Source organism: Camarhynchus parvulus, chromosome 8 (genome assembly GCF_901933205.1).
Source record: "Camarhynchus parvulus chromosome 8, STF_HiC, whole genome shotgun sequence".
Taxonomy (NCBI): domain Eukaryota; kingdom Metazoa; phylum Chordata; class Aves; order Passeriformes; family Thraupidae; genus Camarhynchus; species Camarhynchus parvulus.
In genome coordinates, this window is record NC_044578.1 from 16714173 (window position 1) to 16739696 (window position 25524).

General features: G+C 39.8%; 2 protein-coding genes across 4 annotated transcripts in view; one reads left to right on the forward strand and one right to left on the reverse strand.

Annotated features, from left to right (window-relative positions):
• FNBP1L (formin binding protein 1 like) overlaps window positions 1-7289 on the forward strand; it is a 52197-nt gene extending 44908 nt beyond the window's left edge. For 2 of the 3 annotated variants that reach the window (XM_030953501.1, XM_030953499.1), the window contains 5 exons: window positions 1356-1465; window positions 2050-2182; window positions 2634-2728; window positions 3230-3378; window positions 3762-3940. In XM_030953501.1, coding sequence (XP_030809361.1) covers window positions 1356-1465; window positions 2050-2182; window positions 2634-2728; window positions 3230-3378; window positions 3762-3940 — 666 coding nt within the window. Of the gene's footprint in view, window positions 1-1355; window positions 1466-2049; window positions 2183-2633; window positions 2729-3229; window positions 3379-3761; window positions 3941-4960 lie in introns of those variants that run through there. The other variant, XM_030953500.1, reaches the window with a different exon arrangement.
• Window positions 7290-8194: 905 nt separating this feature from the next.
• BCAR3 (BCAR3 adaptor protein, NSP family member) overlaps window positions 8195-25524 on the reverse strand; it is a 63107-nt gene continuing 45777 nt past the window's right edge. The window contains 9 exon segments of the mRNA XM_030953498.1: window positions 8195-8577; window positions 9356-9565; window positions 10415-10538; window positions 10733-10904; window positions 11688-11803; window positions 14461-15101; window positions 16832-16932; window positions 17491-17933; window positions 19014-19142. Coding sequence (XP_030809358.1) covers window positions 8390-8577; window positions 9356-9565; window positions 10415-10538; window positions 10733-10904; window positions 11688-11803; window positions 14461-15101; window positions 16832-16932; window positions 17491-17933; window positions 19014-19142 — 2124 coding nt within the window. The 3' untranslated portion in view covers window positions 8195-8389.

The window sequence follows — 25524 nt, forward strand, 5'->3', positions numbered from 1 at the left end:
GTATTCTTCTTCCTCCAGAAAGAAAACCCTTGTTTTATTTTGAAAACATCATATCTTGATTTTCTTTCTTTTATGATGCCTTATATTCCCTTCTTAAAAAGTAATGAGATTGATTTTACAAGTGCAGAAAAGTTGAGGGGGTGAGAAGTTCTTAAAGGGGGGTATTGGAAACTTGGCATCTGAGGCTAAGGTTTGTGTCAAAATCTGAACAGTCAAGTTTCTGTAAACTTTCTTCTTGACAAAAGAAATGCTGGCCAGTTTGCTTTGCCTCCATGGAGGGTTACTGGAATGGCAAGTGGGTTTCTTGGGTTAAAACAAACTTCCTTAGGCAAATGGGATCACAAAACCCAAACAAACCAAAAAAAAAACCCAGCAAACCAACTCTGTGGTGAGTAAGACATGTACCATATTTCCTTCTTAACACTGTCCATGTCTGTCACCCTGAGGGGAAGAGTTTTCACAACAAACTTGCAAGATACATAAAAATCCCTTCCCATGCATTTCATACCCAGACCCTTCTATCCTGCTTATTATAATCTGGCACAAGTTTGCAATCCAGTTTGCAGGTTTGGGTTCATAACAATAGGTGGTCTTAAATTGGCTGGTTTACAATTTTTTTTTAAAGTCTGGGAAGTAAGAGGGTGTTTTCACTCCCTGAAGTTTTTTGGTTGTCGGTTTTTTTGTTTTCTTCTCCTGTAAGAAAGGTGACTAGGAATATTTGAGTAAGTTTTGAGTCAAGTAAACAAATTTAAGTAATAATTTTGATATTACAAAGGTTTTTTCTGTGCTTTGTGAACCAGTTTTACTTGAGGTAAAATTCATCAGAACTTTGTAAATTTTAGTATGTTTTCCAGGATTGCTAAAGTTCTGGGAGAGAACTATAATCGTGCTTTGGAGTGAAGATCCAAAATACAGTATTTTTCTTTTCATACCATCCAAATGACCACAGAACACTTTCCAGAGAAAGAAACAATTTATATATATGTATATAATTATTATATACACATCTTAGATTTTTGTTCTGACTCGAATTATTCTGTCCTTTCTTAATCTTCTTTAAGTGCAGTGGATGTAAGAGGAGGTATATGACTTCAGAAAAATAAAGTCTAGAAATTTTGAGTTACCTCTGTGAGCCAACTGCTACAGAAGGCAGAAAGCACCTTGACTGAGTGACTCCACTCTGGCAGCAAGAACATGCATTTATTCTGTGCAGTCTTTTGTAGAGCTGTCTGTCAAGTAGAGTTTTTAAGAAGGTCCATCTGCTTCCAGTGAGCACTGTCCATGTGTGGGTATGTCAGTTCAGCTGCCCAGACCTGTGCATGTGGTAGCTTGTTTCATGGGGTTTCTGCTTGCAGGGCCCTGCACTAGAAGATTTCAGCCATCTCCCTCCAGAACAAAGACGCAAGAAACTGCAGCAGAGAATTGATGAACTTAACAGAGAGCTACAGAAGGAAACAGACCAAAAGTGAGTGCATTTTTTGGGGGGTTCTGTCATGATTCTCTCTCTCTGCTTTTTTTTGATGTCCTCTATCTAAGCCAACAGCACTTAAAAGCTAGGAGACAGGCTATTAATAAACGTTTTTAAGTTCATAGTTTGTTGTATGTAGGTTCTGTTAATATTGCTTCCTTCTGCCTTACTGTTATACTCATTTTGATTCTAATACTGCATAGGGAGCATTGGCTCTAAAATGGTGTGTTAAAAGATGTGTTTGTCTGTTGAGCAAGATAGCTGCAACTTTGTGCTTTAAGAACAGAACATGACCAATATTTAGGAAATTGTATATAACAAACAGTATGGAAACAGTACTGAGACTGGACAGGTAAGAGTCAACAGTTGGAGTCCTTGTGTGCCTGGGCACAGCACAAGAAAGGAAAGCAGAAGGCTGAGATTACAGAATGGGAAAAGGATTTAGGCATGGTATGAAGACCAGCAGTTCCTCATTGCTGTGCTTGATATCTAATCACAGTTCAGGATCTCATACACATTATTTTAGCTTTAATGAATCAATACTGGTATATTAATTATTGTAATGGTTTGTATGTTTTTAGAGATGCCCTCATTAAGATGAAGGATGTTTATGAAAAAAATCCACAGATGGGTGATCCAAGCAGTTTGCAACCAAAATTAACTGAGACTATGAGCAATATGGACCGTCTTCGGATGGAAATACACAAGAATGAGGTTAGATTCTAAAACAGTTTCTTGGAAAATGTAAATGATTGGTACAATTGTACTTTGCCTTACAGATTTTAAATACAGCACCCAGAAAAACTACTTGATTGAAGAGTAGATGTCCTGATACAATTTTTTGTGGGGTGCTGTATTTTCAAGTATGTTCATCTAGCCAGTTAAAGATGTACATGATTAAAGATGTAAACTGTTCAGAAGAATATATTATTATTCACTTATTCTGAAATTCACATGTCATTAAAGATTTTTTCCTTAGGTTAGTGTGGAGCATAGGCTAAGCACAAATGATAGGTTCATGCTTTGCGTGAGGTAATTATGAGACTTGACATCTGACCACAATCTCTGTATGGCTGTGAACTGTCTGCAATTCAATGCATTTGTTCAATGTGCTGGTTTAGAATCAATTTTTCTTTGACACCAATATTTGCCTTTTTTCCCCAAGGCCTGGCTCTCTGAAGTCGAAGGTAAAGTAGCAGCCAGAAGCGACAGGCGGCACAGCAGCGACATCAACCACCTTGTCACCCAGGGCCGAGAGAGGTCACTATTCTGTCTACACTGCTTTAGATCCTGTGCTAGAGTCTGTGCAGCTCTCTGCAGATTACAGGAGTGATGGGTTACTTATCCTCCCCGAGTGGATAAATTTCCTTTCCTTCTAAAGGAAAATCTTAACTGGTTCTGACTTGTAAAGGTCTCTTCCTGCCATTCTGATAACATATAAAATTATCTAATTGAAACACCTGCTCATAAAATAGCAGTGTCTTTTCAACCTGTGTTATTCCATTGCATAAGGCTCACTAGTTTTCCACGTTCTGTGGAGACAGGTTTGTCAAATTTATGTTTGTTTCTCAAGCAGAATTCAGTCTAAGCTTTTGCTAGAGTTTTTTCAGTAAATCACCTCTGACAGTAATATAACAGCTGCTAACAGGAATTGCAGTACAATATCCATGACCTGCCCTTTCTGTGATGCATGGATGTTGTGAGTTTTGGATGGAGGTAAGAACTGCTCAGAGTCCTCATGCTCCCATCATTGCATTGTAGCCCTGAAGGGAGTTACACGGATGATGCCAACCAGGAGGTTCGTGGCCCACCACAGCAGCACGCTCATCCCAATGAGTTTGATGATGAGTTTGAAGATGATGATCCATTACCAGCTATAGGACATTGCAAGGCAATATATCCATTTGATGGTAAGGTTAACCACGTGCACTGAGATTCTTTGACTGTAAGGCATGGATGATTTGTTATAAAGAAGACAGGTAAAATGATTTAAAGGAAATTACATGTGTGAGTAACTAATTGCTGAAAAGATCAGTGAAGATACTTTATAAATGACTATAATTCATGAGCAGTACTTGTGCTGTTTTAAGATAAATATTAGCACAGCTATTGGAAAATACTCAGCTTTACAAATTGGGACTGGGTTTTTTTCTAAGTCTGTTTGGCCATATGTTCTCTTGCACAGATTTTTCATGCTTCCTGTTTATATATAATTTGGAAACTATGCCTTGGGAAAAAGATGACGTGAAATTCTGTCTGAACAGTAAGAATTCCTTGCCTCTTGTTCTTCCAGGTCATAATGAAGGCACCCTAGCAATGAAAGAAGGGGAAATTTTGTACATTATTGAGGAGGACAAAGGAGATGGGTGGACAAGAGCTCGAAGACATAATGGAGAGGAAGGCTATGTGCCAACATCATATATAGATGTAACGCTAGAGAAAAACAGCAAAGGTGCAGTAACCTATATCTAACAGTAAAACTGACAGCTCTCAGTTGTACATTCCCCAGGGAAAATAGTGGAAAAATTGTAAGTTATACAGACTCATGGAAAGAATTACAGAATCAGAAGTCAGCAATGATCTGTTATTTCCATGGGGAGTTAGCTGTAGTTCTTTCAGAGATGACCACATTAAATTATGCATCTTACATCTGTAATTTTGACCAATGTCTTCTGCTTTCCGGCTTTACAAAGCACTAAATCCAATTCAGCTATTGAAATGCAAAAGACCAAGATTCCTGCTTGTTCTGTGGAATTCTTAGTTTTTATAGAGAACTGAAAAAATACTTAAGTTTTAAAGATCTCTAAGATTTACTGTTCCCACTTTTATGACTTAAACTCTATTCTTAAAAAAGAGATCTTTTTCCTCTAATAACTAACTGAACTCAGTTACTGAAAATTATTAATTTCCTTCCTTAGCAAATACTTGGCAGCTTTCACTTCTTAAACAGGAAAATGTTTTCTGATTCTGAAAGTTCAACAAAAATACTCAGGAAAAAACATTATGATTAAGAAGGACAGAAAGTCCACTGACCTATCTCCTTCCTTTTCAGTACTTGTAATGTAGAATGTTCTGTATTGGACATGATGTCATTGTTTTAACTCTAGATACCTTGAACAAACAAAAAAAGATCACATGTAGTGCTTGATGTCTTACTGGAAACTCTCTGCTCCTGATGAGGGAATGATTTTATAGTCTTAATCTGTGCCTGTAAACTAAGTCTTTGAATTGTATTGTGTTTAGTGTGAAGACGTGTCTTAAATGTACAGTAGTTATCCTCATTGTTAAATCACTGAGGATTGGAAGCTGCATTGCACAACTTGATTACTGGGAAAAAAAAAGCTGATTTTGTATTTCTAATGAGAATTTGTGGCATTAAGTAGAAGGCTAATGTTTAGCCACTGAGAATGGCCTGTTAGAACTGAGCACGCTTCTCTGTCTTCTAAAGGCCTTCAGTAACTTTGTTCTTTTCTTTTTCCTCTTGGACTGCAGGTTCCTGAAGCGGGTATCTGAGAAAATGGGCGAGATCTTGAAGGAGGTTACATGCAGCTGCTGGGGGGGTGGGGGTGGGGAGGGGAGGGGTACTAGACTGGGAGGCCCAAGAGACAAGCTAGTTGCATGAATGCATGCAGACATACATTTAGTAGTCACTAACATCTTAGCATCTCCATATATAGGTAAGGATGTACTACAAAATCTTCAATTTGTGCAGGAAAATAGAGTTCCATAACCAGAGCAAAAAGGCTACTGCTCCTAAAATTGCTTTATTTTCATTGTCCTAGGTTGTCCCAGGTGCACAAACTATATTTTAGCTTGTGCAACATTTTAATTTTCTCAATGATGCTCATTTCCAACTCACTTTTATTGGCAGTCATTTAGAGCCCTGTGTCAGTTATCAGTCTGCCTGTGCCACCTCCATGCTCGCCGTTAACCTCCTCCTGCATGCCTAGGACAGTCAGGCATGTTCTGAGTAACACTTTGCCATCATTGCTCATCTTGTTTTGTAACAAATCATTTTCTTTAAATATCTTCAGCACTAGAGTTTCATCCCAGTATCCATGTATGCTGCTATAACAATACCACTGCAACCATCATTACATTCCAGATGTTTGGCATAACTGATAAGCGACTGTAAGGTATTTTGTTAATTTGGGGGAATAATGCATCTCAGCTCTAGCCTACAATGCAATCAAGAGAAACTCCTAGAACTGTGGTCCACCTTCAGCCCTTCAGTAACCTGTTGTGAGCACTGACAGCCTGGAGCACAACCAGAGGATTCACCACTGCAAGTTAATGACTGTTTTCAGAAGTCAACCACTTGCCATTCAACTGCTGCCTTAAACTAGAGTGCCTAAATCTGTTGTTTGCCAACACTACCACTTACAGTATCCCACAAAGGGCTTTGTGTCTCAGCTCTTTCACAGTGCTGCAGCTGCTGAGGTAGCCACGGTAGGTGTTTTCTAGAGCTCTACTTTACTGGATACATGGTGCATCCATGAATTTTATACATTGAAACGTGTATCTCTTCATTTGACTTTAATATTTTTTTAAAAGATTTTTATGGAAACTGTCTTTTAGTTTTTCACTATGATGTTCCAATTTCAATTACTGCAGTGCTAGTCCATTTCCAGGTGATGCTTCATTGTATGGACCAGGTGACATTTGAGTGATACTTCGTAATGATCTTTGTGCACTTTTACTTGTAAACAATTGAAATTTGGATATGTTTATACGTGTAAATATAGTTGTCTGCAGTGCCCCTATTGCTTATGTTGTCTTGCCTCCCATTTGTGGTTCTATTAAAAAATACATCATATATGATTGATTAGGGTGATAAGAATTAGACTAGAGATGTTGGGGGGAGGGACACTTACATCAACACAAGCTTGTCAACCCAGCCACCTGCTGTTTGGCAGTGTATTATGGAATAATGATTAAAACATCCTGTTTTTCTGGAGTCTGAAGCAATATGTGGAAGCAGCAGTGCTGGATTCTTTTTCATTTCAGTGTTATTAGGAACTGTACTACCAGTAAAACTGAATTTGAGTGACTTGTGTAGAGGTTTATTCATTTTGTTATGTATACCACTATTACACAGCTTGACCTAGTGTATTATGGGGCCTATTAAACTCTAAAGTTTAGATTTTTGGATCTTGTATACAGGGTTATTTATATAATGTGACATTACTCAATACTGACAAAACTACTTAGGTAGTTTTTGGGTTTGGGCTTCTTGGGGGGGGGGTTGTTGGGATTGGGGTTTTTTCCTTTTTTTTTCTTTTTTTCTTTTTTTTTTCTTTTTTAAAATTTAGTACTTTTTTATTTTGGAGAAAACTCAGTGATCCTTGTGGGGTCCCTTCCAACCCAGCATATTCTGTGATTCTGTAGTTCTGTGAAGAGGAAGAAATGTGATCTGTGTATTTTCTGGTTAAGGGCCTGTGGTCTGCTTGGCTAACAGCCTCGGAGGTCAGTAATAACACTTCCTGGTAAAAGATTAAATGTTCTTTTCACACTACTGTTTGTTTTTCTGAAACCAGGATTTGCTTCCTTTGGAGGCAGGTTGCTTTCAAGAGGGATAGTGCAACTTGTATGAGGGTTATTAAACATAGGAAAAAGCATTTGTACTTGCACAGCTTATAAATCACTTACTCTAAAATTCTGAACGTGAGTTGTCTTAAAGAATCAGACATTTTCCAGTAATTTTTTAATCCTTTTCTGTGCACATGTTCATTTCCTAAATGTTAAATGCTTTGTTTAAAAATAGTGTTCTCTGTTGAGAATATTTTCATGGAATAAAAAAATCTTTTCATGGTCTAAGTAATTAGCTTCCCCATTTGTCTTCTGTTAAGATTGACAGGCACATGTTCACTATGAGGTCTGTAAAGTCTTGTTCTGGAGGTAAAGCCTCTGCTGTGATTGTAGCTAGGAGGAACAGATCCGGTGTTGGTTTTGTTGTCATCCTACTCCAGTACTCCAGTGCTGTAAGAAATAGGCTTACTGACAACAAGCACATGCAGCCCTGACAAATATTTGTACAACATCTCAGGACAACCCTTTGTCACCAGTTCTGTATATAACAAAGTGGGATTTGCTGCTAAGACTCTTTTGTATAACGAATTGTGTGCATGGTGATTTCCTATTAAAAAGTGGTAACACCTTATGCTTTGTCTTCATCCAAGGAAAAAGTACTTACCAAAGTGATTCACCTCAGTAAATGAAGCAAGTTTAATGCATACATACACCCACATTTACTCATGTCTGAAAGCATTTTAATTATCTGCATTGTTTGTTCTTGCCATTTCATCATTCGTTCCTGGCAGCGTAGCTGTTGTTCAGGCCCCAGCAAAAGCTGAAGTACTACAGAGGCTCTCAAAAAAGGGGAAGTTGTCCCAACACAGACACAGACTGCTTTCATAGGCACAGTGAAGTCTGAGCCTTCTGGTCACAGATAAAGGATCATTTCTGCAACTTGCAGTGTTTGTGATTTGTAAATATGCAAATTATTTTCCATAAAGATACACTTCACAATTCTATCTACAGTGGTTTTATATTCATTAAAGGACTATTATACAACAAATTTCCTGTCATGTCAGATAATTAATCTATCATTTTATTTACACTATTTGCTTCATCTTAATACTAAGATGCCAATGCCATTACTCCTTGGCATCATTAAAACATTGCAACTTTGGGGAAATAAAGGGATAACCTTTATTTCCTGTTTAGAGGAATCAGTAAATGACTTGGTGACACAGTAAATAAATAATTTGTTTAGAAATCAGTAGTTTTAAAACAAGTGTGCATTGTGCAGTTAAAAGTTCTAAACATCTTGTGAAATGCAAGAAGTTTGTGCAGTATCAAATTGCCGTAAGAATGCTAAGGTTATTTCAAGTATATCACTTAAATAGTGTTTCCAGAGTCTTATATACTTAATTGTTCCACCAGCTTCACTGGAGGAGGTTCCAGTTTTCGGGAAAGTGCAGTTAAGATCCGGCTGAATTTCTCGTATCTCTCACTTTGATTAACTTGTGCTCCTTTGCTGCCCCACAGCAATCTCATTTGAAATTCTGTCTTGAAGATTTCACTCAGCTCTTCATCTGGCTGGAAATCTAGTAGGTAAAAAGAATGCCACAGTATCACCAACAGGCAAATTTTTTTATTCTGTAGAAATGGCTTTTAAACTGTCTTCTCTCCAGATAAGCTGTAGTGCACTGGGTTCTGTTTGCACAATGATTTTAACTAGCTCATAAAACAGTGAAAAAACCTTTCCAGCTTTGACATTCTAGTAACACTGATGGCTTTAAGGACATTGGGATAGGCTAGCCTTGCTCAGTTCTAATGTCTAGAACTGTCATTGTAGTCAGACCTTAAATATAATTACTGATGTATACATGCTGCCTGCAGAAATTACTGTATTTCTCCCCACTCCCTTAACTTATCCACTGCAAGTTTGAACAATAAAGTCATATTGTTATGATGCTGCTGCTTTCTGGCCACAAGTGGTCACAGTCTCAGTGCTGCAACTTGCACTGCTGCAAAGACTCTTAGGGCGGTGTTTTAACTGTAATAATCAGAGTAGGAATTTTATATTGTACAGAAGACAGGAAGTTATCCTTAGTCTGCACACAGTTGCCAGAAGGGTCAGCGTATTGAGTCATGAGAACTTTGAGTATGTTTAGCAAAAAGACTTACTGTAGTGATGAGTAATTTACTGTCTGCTTTTAAACAATATTAACGTTGTCCTGAGACTGAATTTCCTGCAGGACACTTACTGCTCTCTCAGCTCCTGCCAAAGAGCAGAATTTCTCTGACCTCCAGGGGCCCGTGGGCAGGCCCCAGCCCCAGCTGGGGTGGCAGTGCAGCAGCCTCTCTGTCTCTCTCTCCTACCTTGCAGCAGCTGCTGTGCCCTCAGCCGGAAGGTCTCGGCGTGCTGTGCCATCAGGCGCGCCATGCCCAGGTGCCTGAGCATTATTTCACCACTCTGGTCACTGCTTTCCCACAGCTCCATGCCTTCAAAAACAACAGCTTGGCGCTCCAGCAGGGTAACAAGAGGCATCAGCAGTGGCACTGTTATGTTCTGTGGAGCACTGAGAGTTTCTGGAATACAGTAACAATAATACATCTCATATCATCAGACATTATTGTTAATTGAAGAAGGTACTGTAACTGCAGTGTCCTTTTTTATGTTGGAAACTACTATTTGTCTTCCATCTTTCAAATGGAGGACAGATAGCCTTCAAAAACCTTACCTTAAATATACCTGTCATACCAAGTTCCAGTGAACTGGTTGGGGAAGAAGACCAACATCAATTGGTGTTGGAAAGCTGCATTTGCTAGAGGGGAAAGTCCTGCTGAATTACTAGACAGTGGCACAGATTTTAAACATTTTCAAAATTGGTCATTCCAATAAAAGATATCCAAGCAGCTAAAAAGTTTTCACTGTCTACCTGTTCTCTTGAAGAAATAGTCTGAGAAATTATTTTCTCTGCCTTCTGTCCCTCTAGAAACTAGAGCTACAGTGAATCTGGCACAGGGGCACCTACTCTGACCAGAATTACCTAACCCATCCTTTTTGTTTGAGGATTCATCCTCTGATCTAAAGACAAAGCTAATAAGAAGCAAAATCTGCCAGAGGAGAGGAGAGAGTCTTTTTTCCCCTGTTTTTTTGGCAAGATGACGCAATGTGTCAGTTTCTGCTCAACACAGAGGAAGTAGGGATGTGGGAAAAATGTTATATTCTGCAGAGGTACAGGCAACACAAACACATACTGATGTTTGGCTGGAAGACGCTGCTTCTGTTCATAATCATGTGGCATTATACAAGTTTACATAATTTTAAGGTACAATGCACAGCAATGGAAAGAGCAGCTGCCTTATCTCCCCACACAGGAAATCAGTAAGGAGAGGGTTAAAATGCCAAATAAAACCCATGTCACTCATACTCACTAGTCCACTCATCTTGTCCTTCATGCAAAGCTTTGCAAGATGGTTTCAGCTGTTTTTCATACATGATGGCAGTCTGGGTATAACAGTGTCTTAGAGCCGTCCAGGTTTGTTCTAATCTACTGACCTGTTCATGCAAAATAGAGGATACTTATTACTGGGTCCACAGCAGGGAAAGTACACTACTAGCCACAAAGTCACAGAATAGTCATGAAGACTATTCTGATGTTCTTTCTAGTCTTGAAGAAATTGCTCAAATTAAATTAAATAAGCCATCAAACAACTCCACATTTTGGAACATAAAGCAAAACAGATTTTTACCTGTGGCATTTCCAGCGCTTTCATAATAGCAGAAAATCCATATAAATCCCCTAGTGACTCCTTCAACTCCACAGCAACTTGGATTATCCTGTTTAATGTTGCTGCTCGATCTTCTACATTTCCTGTGCAACCCAAGATGTCAACAGCTATTCCTATTGCCATGGTATTGTGCCTGTAAGTGAAACAATTCATGCAACCAGTTACAAATTATTAAATTTACATGTGTTCAAAGATCAGTTTTTATCTTGGCATGCCCAGCAACTTAGTCTTACCAACATATTTGCACCAAAACCAATAATGACTTACGGAATAAATACACACAGGCTTTCAATTAATGTTTTAATTAAATCTCCTGAGATGCTACTAACTACACGAAATTCTGCTCAAGCACTGAATGAACACTTCAGAAAATTGCCCCAGTTCCCTTTGTCCTCCACATTCCAATCCTGTGACCCCCCCCCAATATCTCAGCAATCAAACTACTAAAATATGAAGCAGAAAATGTGTATCAGAACACCCTAAATGTTCCCCCTTACTTGTGCAGAGGTTTTTCAGAAATCTTTGCTAATACTTTTTTACTTTATTAGATCCTCTAGCCTCTTGCCACATGCAGAAGGATACTACCTTTCAGTCTCCTCCACACACCACTTACGTGCTCAGATTATAGATCCCCTGAATTTTAGTTTCCTTGAGCTTGTAAAGGAGAGCTAATGGCATTCAGCTGTTCCTGCTTTCAACACCTTTCCCCTTTCCCTGTACTACATGGGAGAGTTGCCTTACGACCTTAAGGAATCCTTTCCTAATCAAAGCAAATGTACATACCATTCCAGAAATAATCTGTACATGTGAATTCAGGAAACATGCAGGAGAGCATTCTTGAAGGAAATGAGGACAGTGCAGCCATGCTTTGAGCTTCTGGTCACCTGCCCTGGCAATGAGGAACAGGAACATTTACCTCTCAATCAGGTCAAGGCGCAGCTGATGTCCGTAAGGCAAGGTGATCAGTTCAAGACCAGAGTTCCCTCCCATATTCCTCCTCATCTCTTCAGAAACTTCTACTATCCTTGCCACCTGTGAAGTGCAAAAAACTCTGCATGAATTTTAAAACTAACATTTAAAAACACCCAAAAAACTCTAGCCATAGAGCAGTTCTCCATGTAAGTGCATGGCATACAGAGCTAAGAGTACAGCATGCAACAGTGTAATGCAGGCATCAGAGAAAAGCTGTAACCTATGCATGTTCAGTGCCTTACACAAAAAAGCCAAGGAAATATTTTTTTAAATGATACAGCCATCAGAAAACATAGAAGGTGTAACCACAATGCTTTATCAAACTCCATCCTCTGCTTCCAGAAAGGGATTACTGTGCAGGTTCCAGGAAAGGCAATGCAATCTCAGCCTGATCCTTGTCAGAGAGGCACTACTCTTTGCCTTAAGGACATACATGCTTGCTTTGCCTTTTTCCTTTCTAAAAAAACTACTGCTCAGAATATTTTTGGTTACACCACAGGGTCCTAAAGAAGAATTAGGTTCACAAAGGTTTGCAAAGATTAATTAGAAAAAGGACTAAGGAGGACACAATGTTGAGTGGCTAAGGAAGTCAGTGTGTGAAAGCTGACACCCTTACCAATTTGTCTTTGCCTTTTAAACAAATTGTATTAGCTACTGGTTGTCTCAATAGCAATTATAACTGCTTATAATAAGCAAAACCACATGATGGTGTAGGGTTATCTGCTGGTTTAAGGCCTGTATGTTAACATATTTACTAACCAATTTGCCTGCAATATTCTGGCTATCACCCACCAGCAGGCTTTTTTGGCTGTGAAATTATGAAAGTGATCTGGGCTGCACAACAAGCCTCACCAGGACAAAACAGCCCTGTAGAAAAACCTGTTTCACTTCTAGAGAAGCAGGAGTGATGTGAAGCCCCTGAAGACACTGGTTGCTAGTCCATCACAGGTATGCAAGTGGCAAACACTCACCTCATCACTTACCATATGGGGGATTCTTTATTTGAAATGTCATTATTTAAAAGGCAAACTGAACTACTGATGACACACAGGATACATGAACTTTAGCCTGGGATCTCAGTACAAAGCATTCATTCTGGCCCAATTCACAGGCCAATCCCATTGCATCATGCAGTTCTTATCAGAGCAGTCTATGCAACAAGTTGCCAGTAAATGACAGGCATTGGCTCAGCACTTGGAGGTGAACATCAAACAGACTTCTCTACCTGTCCCAGCTAGTTACTGTTCCTGCTCCAAAATGCAAAAATCTGTTTATGCAAAGCCCTCCAATGACTCTTAATTCCAGCAGGCTACTTGGTGCCTTACCTCCATTGCAAAGTTTACAGTATTTAAAATAAGGAGTCTAATAATGAGCTAATTGAATATTATATACATACATGTAAACTCACTACTTCTCTAAGGCATGCACATCCTATGCCTTTAAGCAACATACTCTTTAACCATATATTAAAGATAAATTAGGGCAGAAAGGCAGAAGGAAAAAGTTAGAGAATGCTGTTCATACTCTTGGAACCATAGTAAAGAAACCTCAATCTACCACTTCTGACAAGAGTTAGGCATTGTGGAGCTGAGTTTTTCTGAGTCACCTTGTCTGCATGAAGCCTCACTTAGCAGCAGCCAGCAGTGCTACTGAGGAAGGCAAAAGCTGTGTGTGCTGTTGGCAGGCCCCCAGCAGCTGGCAGGACTCACACACTCGGCTGCTCCAGGGAACTGCCCCCTCCTCAGACCTTCATCCGTGCAGCAGCACCAGCAGAGTGCTACTGATGGGCTGCTTCTGGAGCATCACCACTCCCACTTCCCTTCCTGTCTGCAATGCCCAGTAAGTAGCTACATATTTTGCTGCTTCTCAAACTCTTCTTAAAAAGAATAAAACTGGCCAAGCCCAACAAAGCTTGGAGGTTAGAAACCCACCATAGCATTTGTTTCCTGTGGCTGCTCTGCAGCACGTACAGCACTCAGTCACGCCAGCAAAGTAATGCAGATTTTAATGCAGTTACATTCCTTTAATTACACAAAATCATCATCTCATTAGGAGATGATTCTCCTGTCATTCTGATCCATTAGCTCATCTCCTGGCAGCTGACCAAAGTCTACAATGTGAAAAACAGATCTTTGTGGCTTTTTACATCTTTCTGAGCAATTCCACTAGCACAGTTCTCTCACAGGAGAGAAGAGCACAAGTCCTGATAGCTATTTTCCCACATCACCTACCCAGCTGTAAGAGAGGAACTCAGACGAAGATTAGAAGAGCAGCTGGTTTTAGAAGTTTAAATATTTGATTCCACTGAACATTGTATATCATGACCATGTGGCAACCAGGTAATGTCTGCCTGCTCTTTGCCCTAACCAGCAATTTCCTGTTGTGAGCAGTTCTCCCCACAGTGCTTTACAGCATATAGAGCTCTTCCTCCAATACAGGAGAAAGGCTGAATCACAGGTATGCAGCAACTGATAGGAGATTTAAAAGACATATGGAACTTCAATAACTTGGTTCTTAAGTCAAGCATGATGAGAGAGCTTTAGTCCAAAGAGTTTGTGAATATTCTTATTCTTCAAACGGAAAACAAACACCCTAAATATTCCTGCAAACAATACAAACATTACATTAGCTGCCAATCTACCCATTATTATTTTCAAATCAGTTCTTTAAAAAGTCTAAACTGGCACAGTATAAAATAAAACACATGATTTTTTTACCTTGCAGTCCATTCTAAGAATGTGCTGTGCAATAATCTTTGGGTTATTGTTGGTGAAGAGCTCCTTAACTCTTCTTAACATGGATGTTTCCAATGGCTTGTTTTCAGGAGGAAGTAGTTTGGATTCAAAATCATTTGGTTTAAAACTAGACTCTGTCTCATAAACAGGTGCAGAAAAGATGCTGTCTTCTTCAGCCATCTCAGCTGGAGCTTCTGAAGGATCTGCAGGGTTCATTGCAGGATCATCATCAAGGATCAAATAGCTTGTTTCAGAGTTCCTGAATGTTGCCCTCTCCTTTTGTGCCAGATGTTCCACATAGCTGTTTTTCTGACACAGGGGTTGTTTTGCTGCTGTAGGATGTCTGGCATCTGGCATGTTTAGTTCACAGTAGTGTCCTTCAGAGCTGTGGGAAGCCAAAGGAGAATCTGGGGGCTTCATCATGGGGGCTTTGCTGGGTTTAGGGGGAGGCTTTGGACAGAGCTGACTGTCTGATCCTCTAAGAGCTTCTCCTAGCTGTGACTCTGAGATGACTTTCTGAACAATTGTGGGGCTTAGAGATGGTTCGCTGCCTGTTCTAAATGCAGGTGAGCTTGGACAGGAGTTTGCATCTGCTTCAGGTAATCGAGATGGATGTCTTGAACCTGCAGGGGAAAACAGTGTTTTAGAAGCCAAAATATGTACAATTCCTGGTGCCTGTGCCAGGGTTATCTCCTCTAAGGATAATATTGACAGATCATGTCAATTATTTGCTGGCAAAATTGTGTATTTTGGGGAATGACCTAGCCAGCAAATTCCATTCACTTGCTGATACTCCCAAAATCCCAAATACATGCAACAGCTGCACCATAGTATTATTCTGTGGTAATGCTGACAACACTTCCAGTCCCTGCTGCATACATAGGCTATCCTGTCAGAGCTAGATGGCCTCCATGGCTTGGAACAGGAGGTTTCTTTGTAACCTGATCTATGCTATAAAAACAGCAACTTCCAGCTGTATCACATACAAGATGAGTCATTTCTGAGAATGACAAGTTTGAGATGAAAGCAAAACTTCCCAAAGTCAAGCCTGAACCTGAACTAAGGTATGGAAGGAATGAACTTCAGAAATGTTAATCTTTTTGTGAAACAGAGCTAGTTTGAAGAGCTGCATCCATGTACCTCTGTGTATTTATGCCTCATCTTGTACCCTTGGCATCCAACACAGGATTGAGTCCTGTGTCAGACATTCCCAACCTGCAATTCTCGGTGCATTTGCTGGTATCTAAGCAAAGTGGCCAGTTGCACTGTGTGGGTGTTGCTGCTTGATTACAGATAGAAAACAAAAACTCCAAATCACAGGCTGTCACCACCCTTAAGCAATATGATAACAGGACCTGCTCAAAGGATCCTATGACAAAATGCATAGCAGAACTCTTCAGGCTGTTGTAGTACCAAAATAAAAGTATCTGCAGCCATGGATTGGAACAATCAATTCAAATAGAGGGACAGAAACTTGCCTAATAAATGTCCATCCCACTGTTAAAACACAGGAGCACACTCTTTCTATCAAAATACAGTCTCACTGTACAAATACTTAATGTTCTCTTTGTCATGAGAACTACCTACAGTAGGCATGAAGAATTTTAACAGTACCACATTCAAAACAAGCAGCCCTGGAAGTCAATACTAGTTTGTCCACATGGGAAGAGATGCATTATTGCAAGCTTCTATACACAAGTGTTTTAGTATGGAAACAACTGCTTAAACCTTTGAACAATCTGAGAAATGAAATGCCCCAGGTGTTATCACAGCCTGGATCCCTTGCTTAGGACGACAGTGGCCACAGAACCAGACAGCAGCAAAAGGAACAAAAAGCAAAAGGGATGGAGGATAGAGAGATTGAGTGAGATGGAAGAACAGAACTGAGTACAAAAGCCATGGCAGTGTTTTTCTCCTAGTGAGGAACATTACCTCATCTGCATAGCTTACCCTGAGAAAAAGTGGTTACCAGAATTTCCATGAACCACCACTTCTACTTAAAAATGTTTTGTCAGAAAGACATGAGTGAAACAAGTCAGTTCTTGTCAAGCAGAAGTGAGGAAAGGTAATACCATTAAAAAAGGTATTAATGCCAACCACAGCTGTCATTTCTTTGGTGTGGAAGCCTGCTGAGTTGGGTGCTAAGGTTCTCAACTACCTGGTGCATAGTAAATAAAAATCCTGTTCCAGTGACTTGAAGCGAAGCAATGTGTTAACACAGTTTACAGTGGCCATTAATATAAAGTATTTACAGTACTCAGAACATTCAGCAGTCTCACTTTGGGCTGAAGAGTAACAGACCACCTGGACACACACCGATTCTAAGTACAAAACTTCTAATTACAAAACGTACCTATTAGCAGATAGCTCTCTGACTGGTGAGCCTTTAAGGGGAATCTTTTCTCCAGAACATGGTCCAAACTAGCTGGCTGGCTACCACTTTTTTCTTTGTTTCTAGGGTAAACAAAAATGCAAACAAAAACATATCAATATATGCAGCACTTAAAATACATATCTAACTGCCAGAATATATCATAACCAGTGCAAGGATCATTAGCTTTCCACTTGGGCAGCTTATGATAATAAAAAGTACTTCATTTATTCCTAAACTGCTGTTGTAGTGGCAGTGAAATGGGCTATACTATGTGTCACCCTGCAGCATTTATGAAGGTATTTCCTTTCTAATGGAACATTTGATTCAGACACTGAAATTAGGATCCATTATCCCACACTTGGAGTTTTTATTTCAGGAGTCAACTATGGAAAAACAGACTGCTCTGGAGCAGCAGCAAGATGTTATTTTAATCCTTTGTCTTACATGGTCTGGATTTGCTAAGTCACTGCAGTGCTGTTGTGCCTCCAGAGCCTACATTTGCCAATCCTTTGCTAAAAATCAGCAAACCCTCATGCCCAGTATTCCATCTCAAGTCAGAGTGAAAACTCACATCACCTCCACCAGGAGCTGATGCACTTACTCCATTTCCTTCCACAAGGACAGCAAAATTAAGGTACCTCAGAAGATTTCCTCTGGGTATGCTCTGCTCCGGGGACTGCATGCTGGATATACCAAGACTCAGCCTTTTTGCACTTTCCGTTTTTCCTCCAGGGGTGCTTGGCTCTTTTTGCTGGACTGGAGTTACACCATATTTTTCTTCAAGACACCTGAGAGGCACAGTCCTGTTGATAGGCTGAAAAATAATTGCTCCACTCTGCTTTGATATTGGTGTACGGTTCCCAACATAGTATCTGACTAAGCCAGGGAGAGTGTCAAAACTTTCCAGTTCAAACTGATACTGAACACGACAGTAGGCTTCATTGAGCCTTAGAACTGTTTTGTTGATTTTAAAATGCTGAGGGGTATTTTTCCACTGACAGGTAAGAACAAAGTTTCCAGGACTGGAGAGAGAATCCCTAATCAGAAAATCTCCATCTCTCTGAACTAGGCCTTCTGCCACCTTTGAGGAAAAAGAATTACATAAAAAATTACTTCCAGAATCAGAAAACAATACATTACAACAAAATATTCTTAAACACAGGAATTAATTTGGCTACTCTGCAAGAATACATAAAGTCACAAATACAAAGCAAAGCATGAAGTGTGGTAGAAGAACTATGTCTCCAATTCTTAATTAAAAGCTCACCCCACAACAGAGATCTGAAAGGGCTTCTTGGAGGGAGCCAGCAGACAGAAGCTGATCCACTTTTGTATGTGTATTTCTTTTAGTTTGGTAATAGAAAATAAGGCATGGAGGGAAAGCAGTGACCCAGGATTTTAAGATTAAAGCATCTGAATATAGTCACACTGAAAGTTAGAAGCCATTAATACAAGATCTTGGATTCTGCCCTTTCATTGTTACCTTATGTGACAGAAGCTTTAATTCTTTTTTATTCTTTGTGAACACTGCATGTAAATACTACTGACCAGGAAGAGTCAAAGACACCTTGTTTTTCTGAGTTATTCCTCTCATGTGATAAAAAGGACGCCAAGAGCCAAGTGCAGGTGTGGCAGCCGAGCCGGCCCTGCCTCGGTGCTGAGGGAGGCCCGCAGGGGGAGCTCCAGCGGCTCTGGAAGCTCCGACCCAACCTCAGCCTCACCGTGTCTGTAACTGCGTTTGTAAGGATCAAAATGTAAGTGATTGAACTGATTTTGCTGCAGTTCTTTCTTCCTCTCCCCCAAGTTCCAAGCACAAGAAAGAAAATAAACATTTTACCTTTCATTAAGAATACTGGAACAAATTAATGTCAGTGTTCTCTAAACAATATGTGCTCATAGTTTTCTTATACAAAGCTAAAATTCCATTTCCAGATTTATTCAGTGCACAAAAATCCTGATATGTATCTATTTCCCACCAATTTCTGCGCCCTAAATCCTTCCTCTGCCTCATTTTATCCAAGCTGTGTTAAATACCATAGCTTTCATACTAATAGGCTTTATGTTCCTACTAAATTAATTCAGGGATGTGTAGAGCACATCAGTGAGATTCTGCTAGTCTGCAGAAGCTCAGAGCACACTTGGCAGAGCAAAGAGCACGTACCTGCCGGGGAATGCGTCCATGGTACCAGGCATGGCTGCGCAAGTCTTCACTGCTCAGCTGCAGCTCTTCCTCCAACTCCTTCTTCAGCTTTTCCGGGCTGTTGTCCATAACTTGCCTCTCCCTAGAAAACTGCAATAAAAGATTAAAAGCTTCAACTGTGCCAAGTTTAGTGATTAACATTTTACCTGGGTTATGACTTCCATCATATGACCTGCACTGGAATGCAGGTGCTGCTTTTCAGCAGGCTGGCTTGGCTCTCCAGGCTGTGTTTGCAAAGCCCAGCATTGTGTGAGATAACGTGTGATTGTTCTACACCGCGCGGAACGGAGCACAGTGTTCTGCCTGTGCACCAAACTCATAGTGACACACCTACAAAGTCACTTCTCTTACTTCCTCTTTTCAATAAGAACTCTAACTAATTCCAAAAAAATGGAGCTGGACCCAAATGCCCTGCTCCACTATTCTTCCTCCTGTCTAAACTTCCATTTTAAATTCAGATTCTTTTCTAGCACCCCCCTTTGAACCCATCTAGTTAAGAACATTCCAAATGCATCAAGACAGGCTAAGCTGGACACATTTAGTTGTTCAATATTTCTGTTGCCAAAGAACCAATTTGCCAAAGTAAAATTTCAATCTTAAAAGGCTTACTCCTAATGGTCATTAAATCTGCACATCCAAGATGTTCCCTTCCTGAAGGACAAAAGCTCTTGTTGCCCCTTAGCACAAAAGGCATGAGTTTTGCTTGAAGGTATCTACATCACCACTATACAGCTACTATGCATTTTCTGGAAAATTTCTGTCTTCTCTTTTTGGAGCGCAGCTTTCATGCTGGCCCACTCTGGCTGGCTAATCCTTATGGATGCAGTGTTGCTAACAGTGAGGTGCAGGATCTTCTCTGGAGTAGCCACATTCTCTTTCATAAGCACTCAGAGGAGGGAAGTACTTTGAACTTCCTTTCATTCTCCAAGGGCTGGGACTCCAGCCCATCTTTGTTGTGCTGAAAATTTCAAAAGCCTGAGAACATGTTCAACACTGATCAAAGAATCAGAGTATACCCTCTCTTCAGAGAAAGACCATTAAAAAAAAAGAGAGAGGGATAAAGAGAGAGAGAGAGGCCCTCCAGAAAAATGCAGCATTTTGCTCCCATGCATTATGGATTTTTTTCTTAGGTCTGGATATGAGCCAAAGCTCATGGGTTCCTTTAACTGACACACTGATTCAAATGAGGAACACATGCATTATTTAAAAAAGAGCTGGGAAGGCTTGCCCACGAATTCCTTCTTCACAGTGAATACTCACAGCACCTAACTGTGGGAGCAGGTGGCACACATTTAACACTTCTTTCAACGACCTTCTCTGCAATTTCAGGCAGACTGAATTACAACAGATTACCAGACAGCAGATTTTCAGTGGAATAATGCCAGAGGAGGCATCCTGCTGTCAAGATAATTTAAACATGCTGGGAGCCCAGAGAAATTCTGAGATGAATTGTCCTCTTCTCTCTACTTTTCTCAGAGAAAACTAAGGCTTCTCTAAGGCAAACACTAGTAGCTAACATAGAAAGGCAGAAGATAAAAACAAGCTGGTAAAGAATCACTTTTCACTTTAGCTTCCCTTCTGTGAACCAGAATAGGGTGTTATTTGTCCCTACACATCTGGTTCAAAACGGACAAGCACTTTCATCAAGGAGCAAATTCTTTGTGCTTTTGTACATTAAGGTTTTGCATCAACTTCTTCCAAGCTTCTGACTGTGCAGAAAGAAACCATGCCACTAGAGAAAGAAGACCATCACTGAAAGGGCTCATTCATAAACCCATGTACAACATGAAGAGGTGAAGTTACTGGATGTACAAGGAGCCACAGAAGAGGCTTGGTGAGGACTGACGTCCAAAAGCATATTCAAGTGTCAAAACATAGCCAGGGAAGGCCAAAAATGCCTCCTCCACTCCAAACCCTTGTGACCTATCAGACCAGCACAGGTGAAGGACCTCTGGCACACACCTATCACTTGTATTTCCCAACTCAAATGGCTGGGAGCCCATTTAAAGCTGACTGGCAATGATTCTAAAATTAACAGCCCTTTCACTACCACATCTTAGAGAATGATAGCAAGTACTGTAGCATCTACACAAGCTGTAGGTAGAGTGAAGAGCACACAAACTGAGCTGAGGCTTTTCAAAAGCACCTTTTCCCCTGACTGCACAAGGAAGTGGCTGGGGAAGTTTTAAAATACCCCCTCCAGGGTAAACAAAAACATCCAGCTGCAATGGTGTAACAAGATCTTAAAGTCAGAGCCGCGCATTTTGCTGATCTTCTGACAGGAGCTACTACTTTAATGTGAATTGTATTTAAGGTTTCAAAAGATGCTTTTGACTCAATAGAGATGTTAAAGAACCCAAAGTTACTACAGAAATTGTTACCATCTTTCCAAAAGCATCTCACTGTATCTCAGTGGTAGGCAGAGCTACTGAAAATAGAACAGACTATGGGATACAAAGGCAATAACTGAATTAGCTTTAGGAGAGTTATACTGTTAGCCAACAAAAAGACCTATAGGATGAAGAACCAAAGACCTACATAGGATGAAATGGACTAGTTTCATCCATGGTATTGACATGAACTATCTTGAAAACATCAGGATGATCCACTTAGAGATATACATTAATTACAAATACAACACAGAAACCTAACGTTTCTTCTGGTGGTTGAATGGATTTTTCACTACTCAAATGAAGTTAATGAAACATATATTGAACTTGAACTACATCTAACAACACATCAAGAAAAACATTTAAGGAATCCAAACGAACTGAATTGTTAACATTCATAATTATTGGTTCGTTAAAAACCCTCTCCACCATCACCTACCACATGGAATATACTCTGATTGCCAGAGAGGTCAGACATCTCCTGAGATGAAGAAAACATGATTAAATAATCTTTGTGAAACTCAGAACTTAGTGACAGAACTCCAGTGGCTAGCACAAATCCCAGCATACACAAGGGGAAAACTGCCTAGGTAAGCAAGTTCAGTAACAGCATGTCTTCCTGGACAGTTTTTTGTTCACTGAGAGTGATTTCTTACAGAACCTACTAAAGGACAATGGTGACTGATGAACTGCCTGTAGTCTCAGCAGCCAACACCTTCCTATGCTACACTCTACACCCAAGGCCTCTGCTCTGCAAGAATCTCTGCAGACACCGAACTCCACATCATGCAAGACTCAAAAATCACTCCAGGCACAGTCTGTGCAAGCATGTGAGCCTGGAAATAAAGAAGAGGGTAGGCTTACAGCAATTATTAGCTATGCCAGTGGGCTTTCTTTCAAAAGAAAAGGTGACTTATTCTGCACAGCATGATGCAGATGCTTCAGCCTCATTTCCCAACAGCACCCAAGAGTTAATGGGCAGCAATGGTAGGCTGTAAATTTGCACTAACTTCACAGTGACAAACTTCACTTAGTACTATCTCCTTGTTTTAATTGCTTGCCTAAGACACTTGGTTGGCTCCTATTCAATGACAGAAAGAAAGCTGAATTTATATCTATAACTAGGTAGGGAAGTGGATGGTAAAAAGAAATCTAAAAATAATCTAGGGGAAAACGAAAGACTTCCATGTATTTTGCAACAAAACATAGTTGAAGAACACAGGGAAGCTTCCAGTTTAAATACTTTGAGATCTTTAATAGTAAAAACCCTGTCAGATATCCCTGGAATAAAAAAGCAAATCAAGTCAGCAGCCACTGTTTTCAAATACAGATGCTTTTGCTGGCCTACAAAGAACACCCCGTGTGTGCTTTCCAGAACTGTTTGTTCACATTTTAGTTGCATTGTTTCCAGTCCTGGTGCTATTTTAAGATATTTCTGCCATGCTGAGCTTTTGTGACCAGACCTGTTTTGTGAACAGGTCCTTGAAATAAAAATACATAACTACCTAGTAATACAATATTATCACGCTCTGGCTAAAGCCCTCAAGCCTACTTACATACACTGTGGAAAACATAGAGAGCCAAGACGTTAGAAAAAGGGAAAAAATTTCAGTCAAAAGTTATAAACTAAGAAACTCCTTGGTAGTTTATTATATTTCACAAAGGATTTCTACTTCAGAGCCACTAATCTAATAGCAGACTGTGCTTATGGATGTAACAAGCTATCCTTAATGTTACATATTATTTCACTTTTTTTTCCCCAGGTAAATGTTAATCTAGCATACCAAAACCTAGAAAATATCAAAGTTTAAGGAAATAAAACATCAAACTATGAACTCATTTAGGGTAAATTTGAAGAGGACTTTATTTACTTACCACAATATGCTGTGCCTCTGAAATTTGTCAATGTATTTTAATGGGAATTTCTCACAATAATCTGCTGCTTATGCATCCAAGGGGTTACTTTCTTGTGAGTGTTTGGCACTCTTTGAAGGCAACTCACTATACCAAGCTTCTGTGTGAACCATCCCAGTGGGATCTTTCAGATTAGATTGTGCTGAATAATCTACTGTATGAGGTTGGTAGTAAACAAAGAGTAGTCCCACAATTATTTCTGTATTGATATTAATTGATATTAATTAATTCCTCTCTAAGGTGATGATGTATTTGGTTAATTAATTTATTTATAATTTACGTGTTTAAGGGTTTTTGCTTAGTTGTGGATTTTTTTTCTTTTTCTTCTTCTTCTTTTTTTTTTTTCCTAAACCAATTTGAATTATGAGGGAGAGGCTTTTAATTTTAGACATTGTTTGGAAGTGGTCCAAAATCTGTCATGCTAGAGCCCCTCATTCAGCTCAGATGAAGCCAAAATTCACATCATCTCTCTCTGTATCCCTCTGGCAAAGCATTATTTACGCAAAGCACAGCCAAGGTCTGTTACAGGTACAAGACTAGAGGGGGCCACATTCCCATCCAATCTCCATTACTTCCTGGTGCTTTACACAGCTCTGCCAGGTGACAGTTAAATGAGCCCAACAGGCAGCCTTGGAACCACCTGATTTCCTGTTGCCTTGAAAGTTTCAGGAAAAAAAGAAAAAGAAATGGTTATTAGGGATAAATGAGAACAGCTTTGTGAAAACTAAAGTGTGGTCTGACGAAGAAAGTCAAGTCCATGCCTTTCCCAAAATTGTAGTACTTGGTTTAAAGTTTTAATAAATGTACTGAATCCATCTAAACCAGACATATTTAAAATTTCTCATCAATCCCTCTTTTCTCCAACACTGGAGGCCTGCTATGTTTGCTTAAGTACACCTTAAATGCTGAACTGTGACTTTCTGACTGGATAAAATCACTAGGTCCTACAGAGCTTCCAAACAAATGAGGAGATGGGAGAAACTTTTGTGATTAATGAACAACTTAAATTTTGTGAGATTTACATAGCTTTTAGCCAAGTGGATGATTTAACAGAAAGACCAATCAACAGAAAATATGAAGGGGACGCTGGGGCAAGAACAGGAAACACTAAGAGGGAAGACAAACATATGAAACAGGAAAGGAGAGGACACACATATACTGGATACCAAGAACATCTGGAAAAGTGAAAAAGAATGAAATTTCTCTAATTCCAAGCCACTAGAGAGCTGTCAGCTTGTTAATACAGAAAATTCATATTTTATTGTCGAAGTTCCAATTCTGGATCAATATATAATTCACTGGCTGCAGAGATCCTTTCAGTCTTTAATCCTGCGCCCTTGTGATCCTAACCAGACTGCCTATCTGCCACTACAAATACAAGCATTTAAAAATATACAATTACACGAATTTATAATGAGTACAATGTGTATAATTTCACTTATAACTCTACTAACTGGCCACCAAACACAACACACTTGCACTGAGCATTTACATGTAGAACCAAATGCTCCAATATTGCTCAAAAACATTCTTGTCAGTCTTATTTCCTCCTGTACAGAAAAGCAGCATCATTGGCCAAGGCCTCACAAAACAAAAACAGACAGTGATTTCTGAATAGCTTTTGTTTGAGACAGAACTAACTGGAAAAAGGGAATTTCTAAACACAGGAATCCATTTTCTGACTGGAAATTGAACCATAGCTGCTGGAACATTCTTCACAGAGGCAGCTTTCTGTAACCTTCCAGGGGGCACAAAGTTTACACAGGACTACAGCAAGTGCTGTGTTAAGTAAGACGAGGTACAGAATGCGTGATTTACTCAGAGAGATGAATTAATACAGGAGAATAGCAATTTTGAAGCCACCAGATTCCTGCATACTTCTTCAGGTAACTGGTGACAGCTTCTGAGTTACTGATGAAAAGATAAATTATCATGAAAACTTTCCCCAGGACTGCAATGGCTCTTTAAAAATCAAATAAACTCCATCATGTGCATGCTGTCACTCTGCTGCTATGAGCAACAGAAGTTGCCTGTGTTCACAGGAAGGCAGCTAATTTTTTCTGGTTTTGGCTGTTACAGAGTTAATTTCTCCTCAGTAGCTGGTACAGTGCAGTGTTTTGGATTCAGTATGAGAACAATGTTGATAACACACTGATGTTTTGATTGTT